This window comes from Agelaius phoeniceus, chromosome 10, assembly GCF_051311805.1.
Source record: "Agelaius phoeniceus isolate bAgePho1 chromosome 10, bAgePho1.hap1, whole genome shotgun sequence".
In the NCBI taxonomy this organism is placed as follows: Eukaryota; Metazoa; Chordata; class Aves; order Passeriformes; family Icteridae; genus Agelaius; species Agelaius phoeniceus.
In genome coordinates, this window is record NC_135274.1 from 13070422 (window position 1) to 13088456 (window position 18035).

The 18035-nt window shown below is 40.5% G+C and overlaps 1 protein-coding gene across 2 annotated transcripts in view; it reads right to left on the reverse strand.

The window, feature by feature from the left end:
• The window catches only part of SLC9A9 (solute carrier family 9 member A9), a 176505-nt gene that overhangs the window by 126651 nt on the left and 31819 nt on the right, over window positions 1-18035 (reverse strand). For both annotated transcript variants that reach the window (XM_054639225.2, XM_077183933.1), the window contains exons 5-6: window positions 10492-10607; window positions 652-757 (exon numbers count right to left, since the gene is read on the reverse strand). In XM_054639225.2, the coding sequence (XP_054495200.2) occupies window positions 652-757; window positions 10492-10607 (222 nt within the window). The remainder of the gene's footprint in view (window positions 1-651; window positions 758-10491; window positions 10608-18035) is intronic.

An 18035-nucleotide genomic window follows, 5' to 3' on the forward strand; every position in this document is an offset into this window, starting at 1 on the left:
CTGGCAAAGCTCTGGGAAGCATATAATACATGTAGAGTAGAGTAAACTTGAGATCCCATTAATCATGTACTTAGCATCTATGTTTTTAGGACAGCACATACTTGTGTGATTTTGGCCCATCATTTGTGATCTGTTTGAGGATTCCTGAGAATAAAACAGCTATATATAAATTTAAGATAATATTATCAGTTGAAGCTCTGCCAGCTTCCATAGACAGAAATAGATAAACAGATATTGTGTACCACTTTGTGGTTTTAATATTGGAAAAGAATAATTGCAAAAAATAAAAAGAACCTGTCTTGAATGTTATAGTTGCTCTATGTCCTAGATGTTCATTTAGCATTTTTTTCCAAGATACCTTGTTTAGATGAGGAAAGAAATGGTAATAAATTAAGTTCACCATTTTACAGAATATACTGCTTTCTGGGTTAAAGAACGTGAACTAAAATTGCATTCTGGATATAGAGTTACTATGAACAATATTGGAATTCTAGTGTTAACAAACCAAGAAAAATTCTAAAACTACATCTTTGTAACAAAACCTTCAAATAGTATAGCTGTACTTGAACAAAGCATATCAGTGAGAGTGGCACCAGTGAGAAAAGCTTTAATGATGTCCCCAAGTAAAGCATGGAGGTGGGTGTAACTTACTGTGTCAGCACGATAGCCACAGCATCATTTAGGACACTCTCTCCAAACAGGAGTGTGTACAAATCTGTATCCACATTCAGCTCATGGAAAATAGCAAGGACTGTCACTGTATGGAAAGAAAGAAAAGTGAGTTGGTATTTTCATGTTCCTCTGGCAGTTCAAGAAATAAAGCAACGTTAGAATACAGGTTTGAGAAGCCCAGTCCTATATTTGGCCTAAGTGGATAACAATGGGTTAAGAAGGATCAACTATTAAGTCTATGAATTTTGCTGCTGCAGCTGAGTTAGGAAGAAGCTTTCCCTCTCAGTCAGAGAATTCTTCAGAAATGAAAATGTCACAGCATGTTTCACTGTGCATGAAGCACTGCAGTCTTGTGACCACAGAGGAATAAGGGTGCTGAAAAGAGTTGGGTTTGCTGTGCATTTTGTGTGTGATGAGTAGGGGTCTACCTGTTTTAAGAAGGACATAATAACACTTATCCATCTGTTACACATGCTCACTAAGGGACGTGCAGCATGCCCACCCTGTCCTGCCCCACGCTCAGTAAGGATGTGGCTCATGGTAGCCAGGAAGCCTCTGACCCAGTCCAGGATATTTTACACCTACAACCCATTCTAAGGCTCCTTCAGCTCCTTCAGCATACCAGTGACTTCAGTTCCTTCCTTCTGCCTGAGTTATACCCTATATTTGATTTTCAGTTCACCAGTGCAATGTAAAAAATAGAGTGTGGTGAATTTAAATTGAAGGTGAGCAAATGATTTAGACACATATCATCAGGAGTATTTAGACATTTGGTTCCTATTCAGGTAGTTAAATCCTGTAGATATTAACTTAGGCCTTCTCTGTTTTTCCCTCTTCCCTGCAGACAGGGGATCACAGCCCTTCCTATGGTCTATTTTGCACTTCATAATCTGCAGCTGAAGAAGGCTGTCTGTGTTCTGTGTATGTCTTATTTGAATTCTTATTATTCTTACTATTTTCTCTTTGCATGGACAAAGTAGAACTTTCTCGTTTCAAACAGAATTTAATGTAAAGACTCCCAATTACTTGTCTGGTTAAAAATTGGATGGTAACTCAGTGCTTCACTGCTGCTCATTCTAGTACATAATTGTGCACTTGACTCAGTCCTTATAGCCCAGGAATCCTAAAGATTTGGAGTGCCTCTGGGATGCCATGTTCACATCTGACATTTTAGAAATAAAAATAATATACTTTTACATTCACATGACTGCTGATAATTCATACAAAAGTATGACCAGTTGATTATGCTTTGTCTTAATGACATTTCTTGGAACTTTCAAAGCATTGCTGCTAAGGTTTTCTAAATGGCACTTAAATATCTATGTAATCTCAAAATCAGTTTATAAACCCAAAATAGATTCTCAGTTCTCCTGTGAGATTTTATGTTAAAGTGATCTCTGTTGATGTTATCTCTGATGTTATCTCTAAAGTTATCTCTGAAGAATTTTGGAAGTGTTATTCTACAGAAGACAATTTAGGAGATGTGTGTAGCAGAACATTTGCTGATATAGCTATATTTAAATTAGCTAGTTATATTTAACCATCCTGGTAACCTCACCCATCTACTCCCACTGCAGTTATAATTTAAACTACGAAAAGAGTTCTTTCCCCAGAATAGCTCAAAGGTGTAGGCAGAAGCTTTATTGACAAAAGATATTTTCTTGGTTCACCAACATCTATATTCAGGTTTTTGCCTGAGTAGCAATGCTGACTTAATGTGCTAAATATGGACTCAGTTTAGTCTCCTGCTCTCTAATGTCATTGGCATAAAAACAGACTTGTTTTCTAAAACTATTTGCCACTTTCAGCTTTTGCTTATTAGCTAATTAGTTTGGGCTCTCGTTAATAGTCCCTGTGATAATGATAGAAGGAAAAGAAAACAGTAATCAAAGTCAGTGTACTGCTGCAGTGTGTGTGGAGCAGGCCAAGGCAATTAGAAGATGCCTACACTTTCCTCTCCTTCCTCCTGCCTCCTAAATAAACAACTTTCTCTTCTTGTTCCTCTTCCAACTCTACCCCAAAAATGTTACTTTAATCTTTTCAAATGAAAGCAAAATAATAAATCAAGCAACACAGTAATGCATCAATTGCCTCTTCTGGGAGAAACTCCCCAGTTCACCCAGTTCCCAGAAAATATCTTCCATTTCAAATGTTTTCCCATTTCCAGGGGAGGTTATTGGATCTTCTTTACCTGTCCCTGACTGAAGGGTCCTGGTCTCTGCTCTGTCCCTCTCTTGTCTGGCCCAAGGCAGAGCAAACTTCAGCCCTACCTCTGCTGACAGATATTTATCTGATTTGTTTCCAAGAACTGAAATGATGCTGGTTGCAAGAAACTCAAGGGAGTCTGACTTGCTCTTCAGTATTCATATCATTTATAAATGCAATTATTCCTGAATCATGTCTAACCCAAATCTCCCCTCCTGCTTTTCAAGTCTGCAATTTCCATTCCTAGCCTAATGAGAGACAAAAATTTGTCATATTTATTCTGATTTTCTTTCAGCAGAATTTGTCTATTCAAAGACTCATTTCAGACATCTCCTCCCTAAAATGACTCACTTCATTCAATCTCCTCCTTTAGTAATGTTTTCTTGCCCTCTAATCAGCTCATATCTTTCCTGAAACACAGTGCCTAAAACCACATACCAGTAATGTAGTTGACACTTGCTGTCAAGAAATAGAATGAAAAAATGCTGTAGAACACGTTAATAAATCCTGTTTTCCTTTTTTTTTCTGCTATGTATTGGTTCTCATGACTCATTTTCATAGGTTGTAAACTTGAAATCGTTTTCAGAAGTGAATGCTCACTTCTTATCTGCTGTCTATGAAGATGCTTTCATTTCAAGTGTAGCATTTATCCTTGTCTATTTTAAATCATTACAGCAATCATACTGAATTCTAACCATGCCTTTCAAAGTGTTTGCAATCTCCTTTCAGCACAATATTGTACCATAAAGAAACACCCTCCGTTGCATTAGCCCACTCATTAATGAAAATTATAAATAGTGTCTGCACAAGAACAGAGATCTGCAGGATCTTTAGCACATCCACCCTTTTAAGAGCTCCAGGAAACATTTTCACCTTGTTTTGACCACCACTGTCTGGGCACTTCCCCATGACCACATTTGCCTTCATTAATTATGAGAATCTCTGGGCATAGGTCAGAATGGCCACATCAAAGGGGATGTGCTGCTCTGCTATGGAAGAAAGTTAATTTAAGTTACCTCTGGACATAATAATGCTCTAGGAATAGTCATCATGTCCAAGGAAGTCATATCATGTTTTGTCAAATAGATGACTTTAAAACTGAAGGGAAATAATTTAAAAATAATCCTATACCACAGTGACATGCCCAGTCTGTGAGAACTTTGACATCTAAGTCAAGTTTGTAGATGCTGCACTGCAGTCAGCTTGGCCCCTGGCTTTCTGAAGGCACTGCTGGGCAACAGTGAGTAGGGCTTGGTTTTTGTGTGGTAACTACTTAAAGACTCCCATAACAACTTGTATTACAAAGATACCAAACTACTTTCCTTTAAGGTACTCGGCCTCTCTTGTTTCAGTGTAAGCAAATGAGGACAGAAAAAGAGGTGGGTAAAGAAGTGGCTGGAAGGTCAGGTCATTGGGGGAGCACCAACACCTTTTGTGGCAGTAGAAAACCGACACCAACAGAAATAACGTGTACCAGAGCTGCTGACTCAGAAAGGGTTGTGAACTTCAGTTAAAATTCAGTGATGGGAAGCAGGAAATAGTGAGGCATCTAAGATTTTCACAGATTTTATTTATGCCAACAAAAGTCTGATTCACTTCTTCCCTGACTTCATGGGCTGAGGTAACATCTATCACATGCTGAACCCAACATGATTTCAGTTGTACCCAAGTCATAAGAAGTGTCTGTGGAGCTGCTTTGTGAAAGGTATCTTTGGACAAATGTAGAAACAAATTGGCTTGTTATAGATGCCTGTAAAAAGTATCTATAACTGAGATATCACCAAACTACAACAATCTCTGTGCTAACTGGATTCAGTGCTACTTTGCTGTTACTTTTAAAAGAATAAGGAAACAAAAAATAAATTACACCATTATATAAAGTATTGGTATTATTGTACCTCAGTCTTCTGACTAGAGCTATTAATATCTTTCATAGCTCATGGGACTAAATTCTTTTAGGAGTGCAGTATCAAATGAGAAGAAAATAAGATTAGAGAAATCTAACTTTTATTTCCTATTGACTTTGTCTAAAAATAAAGATTCAAATTTGAATTATAGACTCCTTTCCCTATTAATAAGTCACAGCACTCACAGATTAGTTCAGTGGTGAATAAGATGAAAGAGGACATATATTTTAATTTAAAACACATTTATAAACTGTCTTACATAGTGTTTGAAATGCATTACCTTGTTGTATTTATACATTATGCTTCTTAATGCAAAATCCTTCGATTTTATGAGAAACAGAAACTGCTCTTTCTGATAAATATCCAATTTTATCAATAACAAGAGCAGTGCAACTCACAGCTCCAGTTCAGCTGTAACCATAGTAACTTCAAAAAGGGAAGAGCCTTGTGATTGTCAATGTGACCAAAGGTAAGGGAGTTCATATAGCTCAGAAATAGCTGTGCTTCAGCAAACCCTCTGAAGGTAAATCAGTTTTCTAGACTTGAAGCATCAAAAATTGGAAAAGAAAACAAAAGGAAGGGCTAAAGGTATGTGGAATGTCTTTGGATGGGAAGGTGGTTGCCCAGAAGCTGTTACTAGCAGCAGCCCTGGAGGCTGCCACAGTTGTGCTGTGTGTGTGTTTTTGGGGGCAGAGGTCCCATCCGTACCCCCCTGTGCCAGGTCTGTGCTGTTCATTGCTCCATTAGAGCCACAGGGACAGCTGGGCCACCAAGCCCTGTGGGCAGTGTCACTGTGCAGCTGGGCCACCAAGCCCTGTGGGCAGTGTCACTGTGCAGCTGGGCCACCAAGCCCTGTGGGCAGTGTCACTGTGCAGCTGGGCCACCAAGCCCTGTGGGCAGTGTCACTGTGCAGCTGGGCCACCAAACCCTGTGGGCAGAGTCACTGTGAGGTGTCTGAGGGGCAGTGTCACTGTGGGGTCTCTGAGGGGCATTGTCACTGTGGGGTCTCTGAGGGGCAGGCAGTGTCACTGTGGGGTCTCTGAGGGGCAGTCAGTGTCACTGTGGGGTCTCTGAGGGGCAGGCAGTGTCACTGTGGGGCAGTCAATGTCACTGTGAGGTGTCTGAGGGGCAGTGTCACTGTGGGGCAGTCAGTGTCACTGTGGGGTCTCTGAGGGGCATTGTCACTGTGAGGTCTCTGAGGGGCAGTCAGTGTCACTGTGGGGTCTCTGATGGGCATTGTCACTGTGGGGTCTCTGAGGGGCAGTGTCACTGTGGGGTCTCTGAGGGGCAGGCAGTGTCACTGTGGGGCAGTCAGTGTCACTGTGAGGTCTCTGAGGGGCAGTCAGTGTCACTGTGGGGCAGTCAGTGTCACTGTGGGGTCTCTGAGGGGCACTCAGTGTCACTGTGGGGCAGTCAGTGTCACTGTGGGGTCTCTGATGGACATTGTCACTGTGGGGTCTCTGAGGGGCAGTCAGTGTCACTGTGGGGTCTCTGATGGGCATTGTCACTGTGAGGTCTCTGAGGGGCAGGCAGTGTCACTGTGGGGTCTCTGAGGGGCAGTCACTGTCACTGTGGGGTCTCTGAGGGGCAGGCAGTGTCACTGTGGGGTCTCTGATGGGCATTGTCACTGTGAGGTCTCTGAGGGGCAGGCAGTGTCACTGTGGGGTCTCTGAGGGGCAGTCACTGTCACTGTGGGGTCTCTGAGGGGCAGGCAGTGTCACTGTGGGGTCTCTGAGGGGCAGTCAGTGTCACTGTGGGGTCTCTGATGGGCATTGTCACTGTGAGGTCTCTGAGGGGCAGTCAGTGTCACTGTGGGGTCTCTCAGGTGCAGTCAGTGTCACTGTGGGGTCTCTGAGGGGCATTGTCACTGTGGGGTCTCTGAGGGGCAGTCAGTGTCACTGTGGGGTCTCTGAGGGGCAGGCAGTGTCACTGTGAGGTCTCTGATGGGCATTGTCACTGTGGGGTCTCTGAGGGGCAGTCAGTGTCACTGTGGGGTCTCTGATGGGCATTGTCACTGTGGGGTCTCTGAGGGGCAGTCAGTGTCACTGTGGGGTCTCTGATGGGCATTGTCACTGTGAGGTCTCTGAGGGGCAGTCAGTGTCACTGTGGGGTCTCTGATGGGCATTGTCACTGTGGGGTCTCTGAGGGGCAGGCAGTGTCACTGTGGGGTCTCTGAGGGGCAGGCAGTGTCACTGTGGGGTCTCTGATGGGCATTGTCACTGTGGGGTCTCTGAGGGGCAGGCAGTGTCACTGTGGGGTCTCTGAGGGGCAGGCAGTGTCACTGTGGGGTCTCTGATGGGCATTGTCACTGTGAGGTCTCTGAGGGGCACTCAGTGTCACTGTGGGGTCTCTGATGGGCATTGTCACTGTGGGGTCTCTGAGGGGCAGTCAGTGTCACTGTGGGGTCTCTGAGGGGCATTGTCACTGTGAGGTCTCTGAGGGGCAGTCAGTGTCACTGTGGGGTCTCTGATGGGCAGTGTCACTGTGGGGTCTCTGATGGGCAGTGTCACTGTGGGGTCTCTGGGGGGCAGGCACCCAGGGCTCCCCAGCACCTTCCCTGCTCCCCCTGCTGCTCCTGGGCAGGGGCACCTGTGTGAGCACAGAGCACAGCCAGGAACTGCCCTGCCACCTCTGAAGGGAGCCCAAAAACACTCCCAGAGTCAGGGCACACCAGAAATCAAATGCCAGTGCTAACACAAGGCAACCCTTTCAACAGTGAAACAGGGAAATCCGTGCTGGTTTATGCAGATGAAACAATAAGACATGATTTCCTTGACAATGTGATGAATTATGCCTATTGATCAGAATAAACAAAAATGTAAATACTGGTGTCATGTTTTAAATCAAGAATAATGAAGAGATAATTTGGGAATTTAGAAATTCTATTTCTTAAAATTTCACCTCTCACCTGAAGTCTTAAAATGAGAAACTTTCTCTACTGAAAATGATAAATGATTGGAAGGAGATGTTCTCTGTAAGATGAATTATTTGGTCAAGAGTGACCTTGTTTTGTCCCTGAAGTTTCTAACTGTCCTTTCTAGAGACATGAAAGTCTTTTGAGGCATCACAAAGTGTTGGTGATATTTAAGGATCACAGTCTATAATGGAAAACACAGTCCCAAGTATATCCAGTCCTAAATTCATTTCTTAATCTTAGTTCCAGTGCTAGTTTTCTATGTAAGAGAACACACAGCAAATAAGAGCAATTCTCCTGAATTATTTTTATGCCAAAATATCTAGATTAAAAATCTTCAGATAAACTTCAGAACTAAAACTGCAGAGTGCTGTGACATTATTTCCTTCTTCTTTGCAATACTAGAAAATTTTACCTGGCATATGTTTGTTTGCTACCTTGAGATTAAAAAGCTTTGTTTAACATGTAAACACCTACCAGTCATCTTTACTATCACAAATAAGGAGCTCAATCAAACCAACTTCTGTCAAGTCAACAAATCAGTTTTTGGCATCTTTTGAGACTTAATTGCTTTCCATAGCCATGGGAAATTAAATCTCTTTTTGAAATGAGTTCATAGTCCTACACAGTGAAGAATTAAATGAAAAATCATGTAGCAAATCTGTCAGGAATTTATTATTTCATCTTAAGACCAATTTATTGTTGATAACACTCACAACATCTTACTAAAGTTTTCTTTAAAAATGAACCCTAGTTATCACAGATAGAATCTTTATACTGATTATTTTATGCCCTAATATGTATCAGTTCTCTAGGGAGCCATATTTGAACTGATTTTGGAATGCCAGTGAGCTCTTTACACACTTGAGGTTATAATTCACTGGCAAATCCTAAAACGCAATGAAATATTTTCAGCAGTGTCAACCATTTAATTAATGAAAACCTTAATTCAGAATTCTCTTAAGTCTTTGAGGGGGTGAAATTTATGGATAAGATTAGTGAACACATGAAACAACTTAGAATATTGTGAATTGATAGCAGAGGGAGCAAGGCTGAACATTAAAAAACTCTTGGATGTGCACAGACTATATAAGCAGAGAAGTAATTAGAAACAATATTAATCAATGCAGTTTGTCACACTAAAAATAGTTTTCTCAAGTGCAACTTTAGCTTTTTAAGCCTGTTTAAAACTCTGGGAAAAGTAATCCTTGTAACTTATTCCTTACAGTGCAAGAGGAGCTTCTGTTTTGTTGATATTTTTTCCCTCTTGATTGTTCTAGATTAATCAGTGGTGATTTAATACTCTTATAATCAAAATCAGTGCATTTGTCTTATACATTTCTCATCATAAGTCAATATTTGTGAAACTAAATAGTCTTGGACTGGGAAATGGGAAAAGAAACTGAGCCAGCTGCAAAACCCTATTCATAGCACTATCACGAAATAGACTTGGAAATTGTAAGGATGCTTTTATTCCATAAGCAGTTGATTTTCCTAGGTTTTCCTTGTGCTTCCAACTTCTGTGTTTTTCTCTTGCTCTGAAGATTGGCTTCAATCATGTGCTGAGTCTTATTAATATGGCTGGGTGATTGAAGAAGTGGCAGCATATTGGATGTGTGGATTAATTTGAGAACAACAATTTCATGCAGCTTTTACAGTAACCTTGCAACAACTGGTTTTGTGGAAACAAATTGTTTTATACTGTACTTTTAAGCTGTCAGAATGATAAATCACAAGCCCAAATATTTTGTTAAATATTGAGACTTCATTTAAAGACTGGAAAAAATATGTAGAACAATATTGCTTTTTCTCATTTCTTTTAAAAGCCAGGAATTTGAAAGCTTTATTCCTAAGTCTCTTAGAGAAGCTTCTCAAGTGCAGTTTTTTAACACTAATGCAGAATTTCACGTGCATGACAAAATGTTTTCTGTTCTGTCTCCTTTAATTGCTCAGCTGAAAATTTTGCAAAAATCCATTGCACCCTTGCAGATTTTGTATTTTGTCTTAGCAGATAACCTCTATAAATATCTGTTCACCTTCTCCTTTACTGTGTTCCCACAGCTGCAAATAGCAATACTTTTAACACCTGAGTATTCTTATTGACAGTTTCAACATAACAAATCCTGGACAAATCTATGCAAGCTAGGCTAGCTTTGAGATTAGACTGCTTTAATTAGAAGGTAGGACTAGAACACCTCCAGACATCCCTCCAAATCGAAATGATTCTGTAATTCTTTGATTCCAAAATTGACTGATTCTGCTTCCCAGACTTTGCCATTTACTGTAACTTTGGGCTTTAAATCTTACATCTGCAAATTCAAGTCAATTTCTTGGTATCTGGTTTTTTGAGTTGTATTTATCCTGAACATTGATATCACATAAACAGTATTTATATGGCCAAGTTTGAACGCTCCTTTCCCCATATCTTAAAGGGAGTTAGGTCACACATGGATGTGAGGTTGTGATTATTATCTGTGAGGCTCCAGCAGTTCTCATATCAGCAAGCAACAGGTGGTGTCCTGAAGATCAGAGAGCATTTTCCCAATCTTTTCAGTAACCTTAATTATAAAGTTTGTGACCTCAGCCTAGGAAAACCAGCTACTAAAAAGCCACAAGGCATCTCAGGAGCTGACTTGGACTTTGATTTGCTTATGATTATCAGAATATCAGGTATTTAACAGCTAAGAGAAGAAAAAAAACCCCAAGAACAGAGACTTAGAACATTTCTATGGCATATACAGTTCTTATTTGCCCTTCTGACTCTTGAAAAAGTAATTTATTTGAAATGGTTACCTGGATCTGTGGCAGACATCAGCGATCCAAAAAATAAACAGTCAGTGAAGTGGAATTCCCATTGCTTTAACTGGCCAATGTGTACCATGGCCTTCACAAAGCCATACATTATCAACCTGTCAGGGCAAGGATAAGACTGGTATTCAGACAGAGTATGTAATATTTATGTTTAATTTACATTATTAAAGAGGCTCGTATTCTCTTCAGCTTCTTTTCAATGAATGTATCACATGAATACTGAACATAAACTGGTATCATATAAAAATTCTATTTCCTGTTCAACTGTCAAATACTGTATTGAAATGTCAGAGACAATTTCAAATCAAAGGTTTTCTGGGTAATTTTCATCTCCTGTTAGCAGAGAACAATGGTTTGAGCTGTTTATTTTTCAAAAGGAAAGATAAGGTAAGCTTAAGAAGACATTATTAAGACAAATTTGTCTAATGTAGAACTTTTAAACAAAGGCAGTTCTCCTATCAGCTCTGTGGCTTGCTCTGTATTTCTAAATGAATTGTGTTATTCTATCAGCTTTTAAATGTTAGCAGCACTCAAAGTTCCACATAAGGTCTCTAAGTGGGCATATTTAACAACTCACAGTGACAGTGAGCCAGCAAAGTCATATTTCAAAATGCACTGCTACAGCCTCACTAGTTTCACAGGAAATGTTATCTCTGGCTTATGTAACTAGACAATGCTCTCTGAGATGTGCATTCCAATTAGAATCTTGAAATAATGTGGAAAAAAGAGATTCACTTGTTGTTAGAACCTGTTGCAGATTTTTACAATATTATTCATGTTCAGTCTAGTTAATAATAAACCCCATTGCATTCAATGCCTGTTCCATAAACACACAGATTGACAACTGTGCTCTTCTAACTTCAGGCTCTAAACCAATCATTTTAACAAATTCCATGCATGCTCATCCTGAGCTCGGTTTTGCCCTCAGCTTTCCTCCTAAGGAGCTCCTGAATTCCCATGAGCACTGACCTGAGGGACAGCTAAAGTGCAATTAACAAACAGCCTGAGAGTTAATTACAAACGGCTTTCAGATACTGCACCAAGCTCGCTGTGTTGCACCAGGAGAGAAGCAGAGAGGTCACCACAGCCCTCCCCAGTGGCCCTGAGTATTTGTGTAGATATTTACAGAAGTTCTCCAGCAAACAGCTCAGCAGCAATCACCCTACACCGCTGCATGCAGCTCTGGCTCTCTTGATTGATGAGCTCACTTTCTTTCCCTTCCCAAAGAATAATGACTCAAGACCTTGCAGTGAACTTCGTCTTCTTATCCCCAGAAAATTTTGTCAGCTCTAAGGAATGAGTCCTTCAAAACCTGACTGTGGTGCTGCTCTCCCAATTTTCAATTGTATCCAGAGCCACAGTAATGGAAGTGAGCACAGCCAGGTCTTTTAGAAATAATTGCCTAAACCTACTTGCAGGTTTGACCAGAGATACTCTTCTCCCTTATTTAAAAACATTTTAAAATATTAAATAAAAATAAGTTGTAACTATCTGGCAAATTTAGTACTGATAATTCTGCATATTGAAAAGATGGATCCCAGTGGATACCTGAGCTCCCAGTGGTAGTGATATTACACATCATCCAGTAGTGCCCAACACAGCTGTTCTTGCTGGAAACCCAAGAAGGAAAGCACACCCTAAAGACAGCAGGACATTATTCCCAAGGAAATGTTCTGCACTGATGGTACTTCTGCTATTATAAAGTGGAATTGGAAAAAGATAGTCTTATTGATTTTTACAGCTGCTGTCACTCAATTTGATTAATTTAGTATATTTTTAACAAGTTTATACCAAATTTCAGTAAATCAGATTGCTTTATTAATCAAAAATCCATTTAATATATGTTGAAAAAGTATGGAATGTCTTTTAGTAAGTTGTAAATAAATCAAATCATCAGTGACTCTGAATTTCCTGTGGAATGTTCCTGTCCCATGGGAACATGTTCCCACCCTGTGCTCACTGCTGACACAGAACAGGCAATTGACATCAATGGAGTCAACATAAAAAGCTCTGAATCTGTTGAGTAGGATAGCACTTCTATTTCCAATTCCTGTCTGTGAAATCATCTTTTTTACTAATGAAGAAGGCTAAATTTTATTTTTCATTGTTTTAGAATTTCAGAACTGAGATCTTCAGGGCAGTGTAAAGGAAACAGAACTTCAGTGGCAAATCAGTGTAACTGTGATTTTCAATATGGCTTTGAAAATCTTAATTTTAAAATAATACTGCAAAATAATTTTATTTTATACACTTTTTGAAAACATTTTTTTAAAAATCTGTATTGCAAATACCTTGGCAAAATTCTTGCCTCTTAAAATGTGAGATCTTTATATCTGTATTCTAAATGATCCTTATCTGATAATTTTATAGAGTAAGAGCTACTTTCTGTATAAGCCTGGATTTTGCATTTATACTGTGGACTGTGCATCATTTAGAGCACTGTGTTTACCCCAGGAGATAGTGTCCCTTCATTCTCCCCAAATGAACCAGTGAGGAGGATTCTGTGGAACAAAAATAATGAGGCACAGAGCTGGGCAAGGACTTAGGAGAGGAGATTTCTGTTGAAAATCTGAGTCCTCAGAGCTGCTGCCTCAGGTCCCTGCTGCACTTTGATCCACAAAGCCTCTCAACTCCCAGGAGGTTTTGGGGGGTTTGTCCAGCACTGTGTGTGTCCAGCACGTCCTGCTTGTCCAGGGATCCTCTGGGATTCACACACTGATGAATGGCCTGGCTGCCAGTGAGAACTGCAGGGACATCCTGACTCTCACAAAGCCCAGAGCTGCAGGAACAAGAGGTGGCTCCACTTTGCAGTGCCTTTCATTCTACTCTGACTGAGCAGGACATGTGAGCCTCAGAGCCAAACCCTGCTTCACCCCATTGTCCTTTATTTTTCCTACACTCGGATGCCAAACAGGGTCCCAGCTCCTACAAGCTGCTCCACCTTGCTCATAATGAGGCATTATTCATTAAATTAGGCAGCTGGAATGTGCATGGATGTGACAGTGGGATGTGGTACCAGGCACCATGGGTCCTATCCTGGGTGATGGAATTCTGACCTTAAGCCTACGCTTTGAAGTCAGATTCTTTTCCCTCTGTCCCTCTAGCTTTGCATGTCTCAAATTCTGCTAGGTGACAAAGCCAAACAATGCAATTTTTTTTTTGCATCTAGGTATAGATGTCTGTTCTAGAAGCTACATAGACTCAGTGCAGAACAGGGAGTTGATTTGGAATTGTCCTACCTCCTTATAACTTCTTTTTCTCATGAATAAATCTTCAAATTCAGCAATGTATTTTTGTGATCAGAAAGTAGATGATCAGAAACATTATACTTTAGAAACAAACTGCAGCTAAATTGATCAATAATTAAAAGTTGCTGAAAACTTCTCAGTTGGACTTATGATGGTTTGGTTCTTCAGAAAATGTTTGTGAATAACTGATTTGTCAAAGACTTGGAACTGTCATAAAGTAAGAAAACAGAAGAATAAAATGCAGATTAGCTTTGCTGCAGGGGCTCTGACATTTTCTACACCCAAACATATTTTTAAAGTCTGGGGAGGAGCCCATCAAGTTAGAGCAAGTATTTTACCACTTCAGCAGGAAAAGAGAAAAACAGTAATGTAATGTAATGAAACACATGAGAATTCAGAATTTTCCAGATTACACAAGTCTGGCACTCACAAAGTGCCTCATCACTAAAAAATGCTACATAGAATGCTGTCATTACACAGTAGAGGAGACACCATATAAATATTTGACTTGCTGAAGTAAGAATCTTCTGGGAAACTGAACTTTAACCACCACAATTTCCAGTATGAACCAGCAAGTAAACCACACAAACGACACAAAATCTCAGCCCAACAACACAAACCCCCCCCTTTAAACTGACAAAACTAACAAAAATAGAAGTAAATAACAGACACTGAAGAACCAGAACAAAAACTCTTCAAGGCTTTAATTATTCTGAGCATTGGGCTGTCCTTAGATTTTTGAAGCCAGACTGAATTTTGGAGCTTGTTGGTGTAAAGAAGTGGGAGTGAAGAGTCTCCATTTGTGCAGGGTCCATTTTTTTACTAGCACAGTTCTGCTATGCTGAGGAAAGAGTTTGGAAAGCACACTGGCTGTCTGTGTACTGCTGGAAGATAAAGCTGCTCTCCAGGAAGGCTTCTCTGGGACAACCCTGGTCTAGCTGCAGTTTACATGTAGAGGGGAAAAAAGAGAGCTATCTCCAAAGGCATTTAAAGAGTAATTACTACACACAAAACTTTCTAAGTGCTCAGGAAGAGCTTTAGATGCAGCTCAACAGAAGCTGCTTTTTTTTTTTTTTTTTTTTTTTTTTTTCCAAGTGTTTCCTTTAGTAGCATCTGTTTTAAGGGATCTGAAAAGAGAGAGCAAAATTGCTTTGGGGGTTTTTGGGAAGCTCTTGTCAGAAAGCTCTCAACAGCAAAACCTCTCTTCAGCAAACTGCCAGTGGAAGAGAGATAATTGGTAGTTTTGGAGCAGAGGAAGTGGGGTCTGTCTGATGCAGAATGGGGAGGCTGCAGGAAAGATGCAAAGGATAGAAGCATGGCAAGCAGTCACAAACAGGATCAGAGCACACTGGGAAGGGAAAAGATACCAGAGTCTTCAAGACAGGGAGGCTGAAAGCCGGGCAAGAGTTTTGGTCCTCTGGGTGTGAGCAAGGCAGTGAGCACAGCACACCCAACAGGCAGGCAGGCAGCAGGGGCTGTGCTGTTCCCAGGGCAGCTGGGGAAACCAGCCCGGGAGCAGCATCCCTGGCATGTGAGACTGCAGGGCTGTCCAAAAGAACTGCTGAGAACAGCTATGAACAGTGCTCAAAGGGGACAGGATGACAATGCAAAGGTACCTTAGGTACATGTGAGATGAGACAGATGCAAATTGAAAAAAATCCTTTAAATCCCTTGTGGTAAAAATATGCCTCACTGGTGTAGTCAGGCAAGAAATCTGTGCTGAGCTTTGCCTCCTAAAAATCCAAGCCACACCTTCAGCTTGCAGGACCTGGCATCACAGCACCTATCCCTCTGCAATAGAGCAAACTGAAAAAATAATGGCAATAAATACATATGGGCAGGTTAGTTTATAGGCCACTGCTTCTTTGAAAACGAACTGCATCCTCTCATGCAAACTAAAATGGGGAAACCTACCAGTTCTAAAAGAATCTACTCCTAATTTAAAGCTCTAGGGGACATAAATAGAATGTAACAGAACCTGCTAAGTGAAGATATACAGCACACATACATGCCCTGTATCCTCAATACTGATAGCCCCATCTGCCTGATGATTTTATCAGCAGTTGTATTTTCTTCAGCTTTGTTATTCATTGCATTATCACTGCTGAATCTCACTGTGGGTCTTTATTGTGTTAAATGTTTTAAAAACACAATTCCAGATTTAAAATGTTTGTGCAGTTATGCTGTGTAGCATGGAAGAGACTTGTAATTTACATCTTTCTTGCCAAATATGTTTTCTAGCCTGCAGAGAATTTTTTATCTCATAGTCTAACTCCCTAAAGAATCTTGCCTTATCTAGACATGATTATCTTGTAGCTTGAAGCCAGTTGAACATAGCTACAGATTGTAATCATGCAAGTAAAAGATGAAAAAATATTTCTTCCTTTACATTTCTTGTTTTTCACAAGGAGTGGTGATATCAATAAATCAACAATAGGAAAAGGGGATGATTTTATTTTCCCTTGTATCTGAAGTAACATAATGATTGACTGATACCATAGTAGAAATAAAAAGTAATTTTTCAGAATTTAAAATATATGCTGAAAAACAGAAATAATAGAGATGAAAATTAAAAGCCTGTTTCTTTATTTTGCTCTTTCTGTTTCTAACATACCAATATATTTCTATGACTTTTTCCATACAACAGAATTCTTCACATCAAATGCTCTGGCTGCAGTGATCTGTTATTTTGAATTGCTCTATGTGCTACTACTTCCTTCTTTTAGTTCTCTTTTAAATCAGATTTGTCACTAGAAAGGGTAGTATCATGGGCTTTTCTCCAAAAAATCCTTTTCTCACTAATCAAAGCAGGAGAAAACCTCACTGAAGTGTGTCAGGTAACAATAAAGCAATAGTAACATTACCTAAAGTTATTCTGTGTAAATCACACAAGAAGAAAACCCCTCTGGCTATAGAAATAACAGAGATCAGAAAAGAGCCTGACTTTACAAATCACTGCATCCCAGTTACCAGGGCACAGTCCTGTCCAACAGCTGAGCATTAGAACTGCAGAGCTGCAGCTCTCACAGAGCTTCAGCACCAGCAGCTCTGACACAGCTCCAGGGAGCCCTGCTGTGCTCAGGGAACCTTGGCTTGGCTTTTCCCAATGGGCACTGCCAAAGATCTATCACAGAGACTCTGGAAGCAGTCACAGATCATCTTCTGTGTGCTTCTTACCTCAGAAGTTGGGATGGGAAGGCTAAATGGAGAGAAACACACTTTACACCTCAGAGATAGGGAAAGAAAGGCTTTGTTCCAGCAACCTTGGGTCCACAGGGAGCTCCTCAGACAGTCCTGTGCTACCAGAGCTTTGGGAAAGTGAGGCTGTTCAGAGTTACTCAACCAAGTGAACAGGTATTGAATATAAATAAAAAAATCCAGCCCAGGTTTCTATATCAGTCAATTTGGGGGCCACTGGTAATAGAAAAAGTGAAGAGATCTGAAAGAGGCTTCAAAGTGGCGGGGCTGTCATGCCCTGTTGTGTCACTTAAGGGACGACCAACCATATTTGTGTTCAAGGCTTTAGGACTGGCTTGAACAAGATTATGCAGAAGGCCTGAGTGCTCAGAAAGTCTCAATGTCTGAGCCTTTGCTTAACTAAAAATATCTTCTAGCTACATGTCAGTATGAATTTTATTTTGGTTAGTCTTCTGTAGTACATTCAACCATGGGTTGAATTACTGAAATATAGAGATACTTTCCTTTAAAATGGAAAAAACATTTTGCTCAGGTTCAAAATTTCAAGATATAATTGTAGATTTTGCTCATAAATGCTAACAGTGTAGCAAAAGTAAGGAGTGAAAAAAAGGGGATAAGGCATGTAGGGGGATAGAATATAAGAAAATAAAGATAGTGTAGAGAGTAATCTCACCCCTAAGGAGTTGCAGCTGGGCCAATTATCAAAGATTAGGAACAGGCCTGACTTTACCAGGCCACAGCTGTAACCAATGAGAAGAAGATGCCATAACAGAGTGGGGTGGCTGGGTGAGAAGGGAACTGGAGTCAGTGGCTGCTTTGGGAAGAAGAAAGAGTCAGTGCTCTGAGGAGCTGCCCACGATATGAAACCTTTGTCATAGGGAGACAGCAGTATGGAACCCCTGCAATAAGATGACAATAAGGCATGAACACACATGAGATGAAAGTTAGTTGAGGTCACCAATCTTCACTGGAAACTGTCAGTAAGTGGTATTTCATGGTTTGGTTTTTTGTTAAAATTTCTTATCTCTTTTTTCAGCTGACTTTCAAATAGCCCTTACTGTATTAGAGGTTTACAACAGT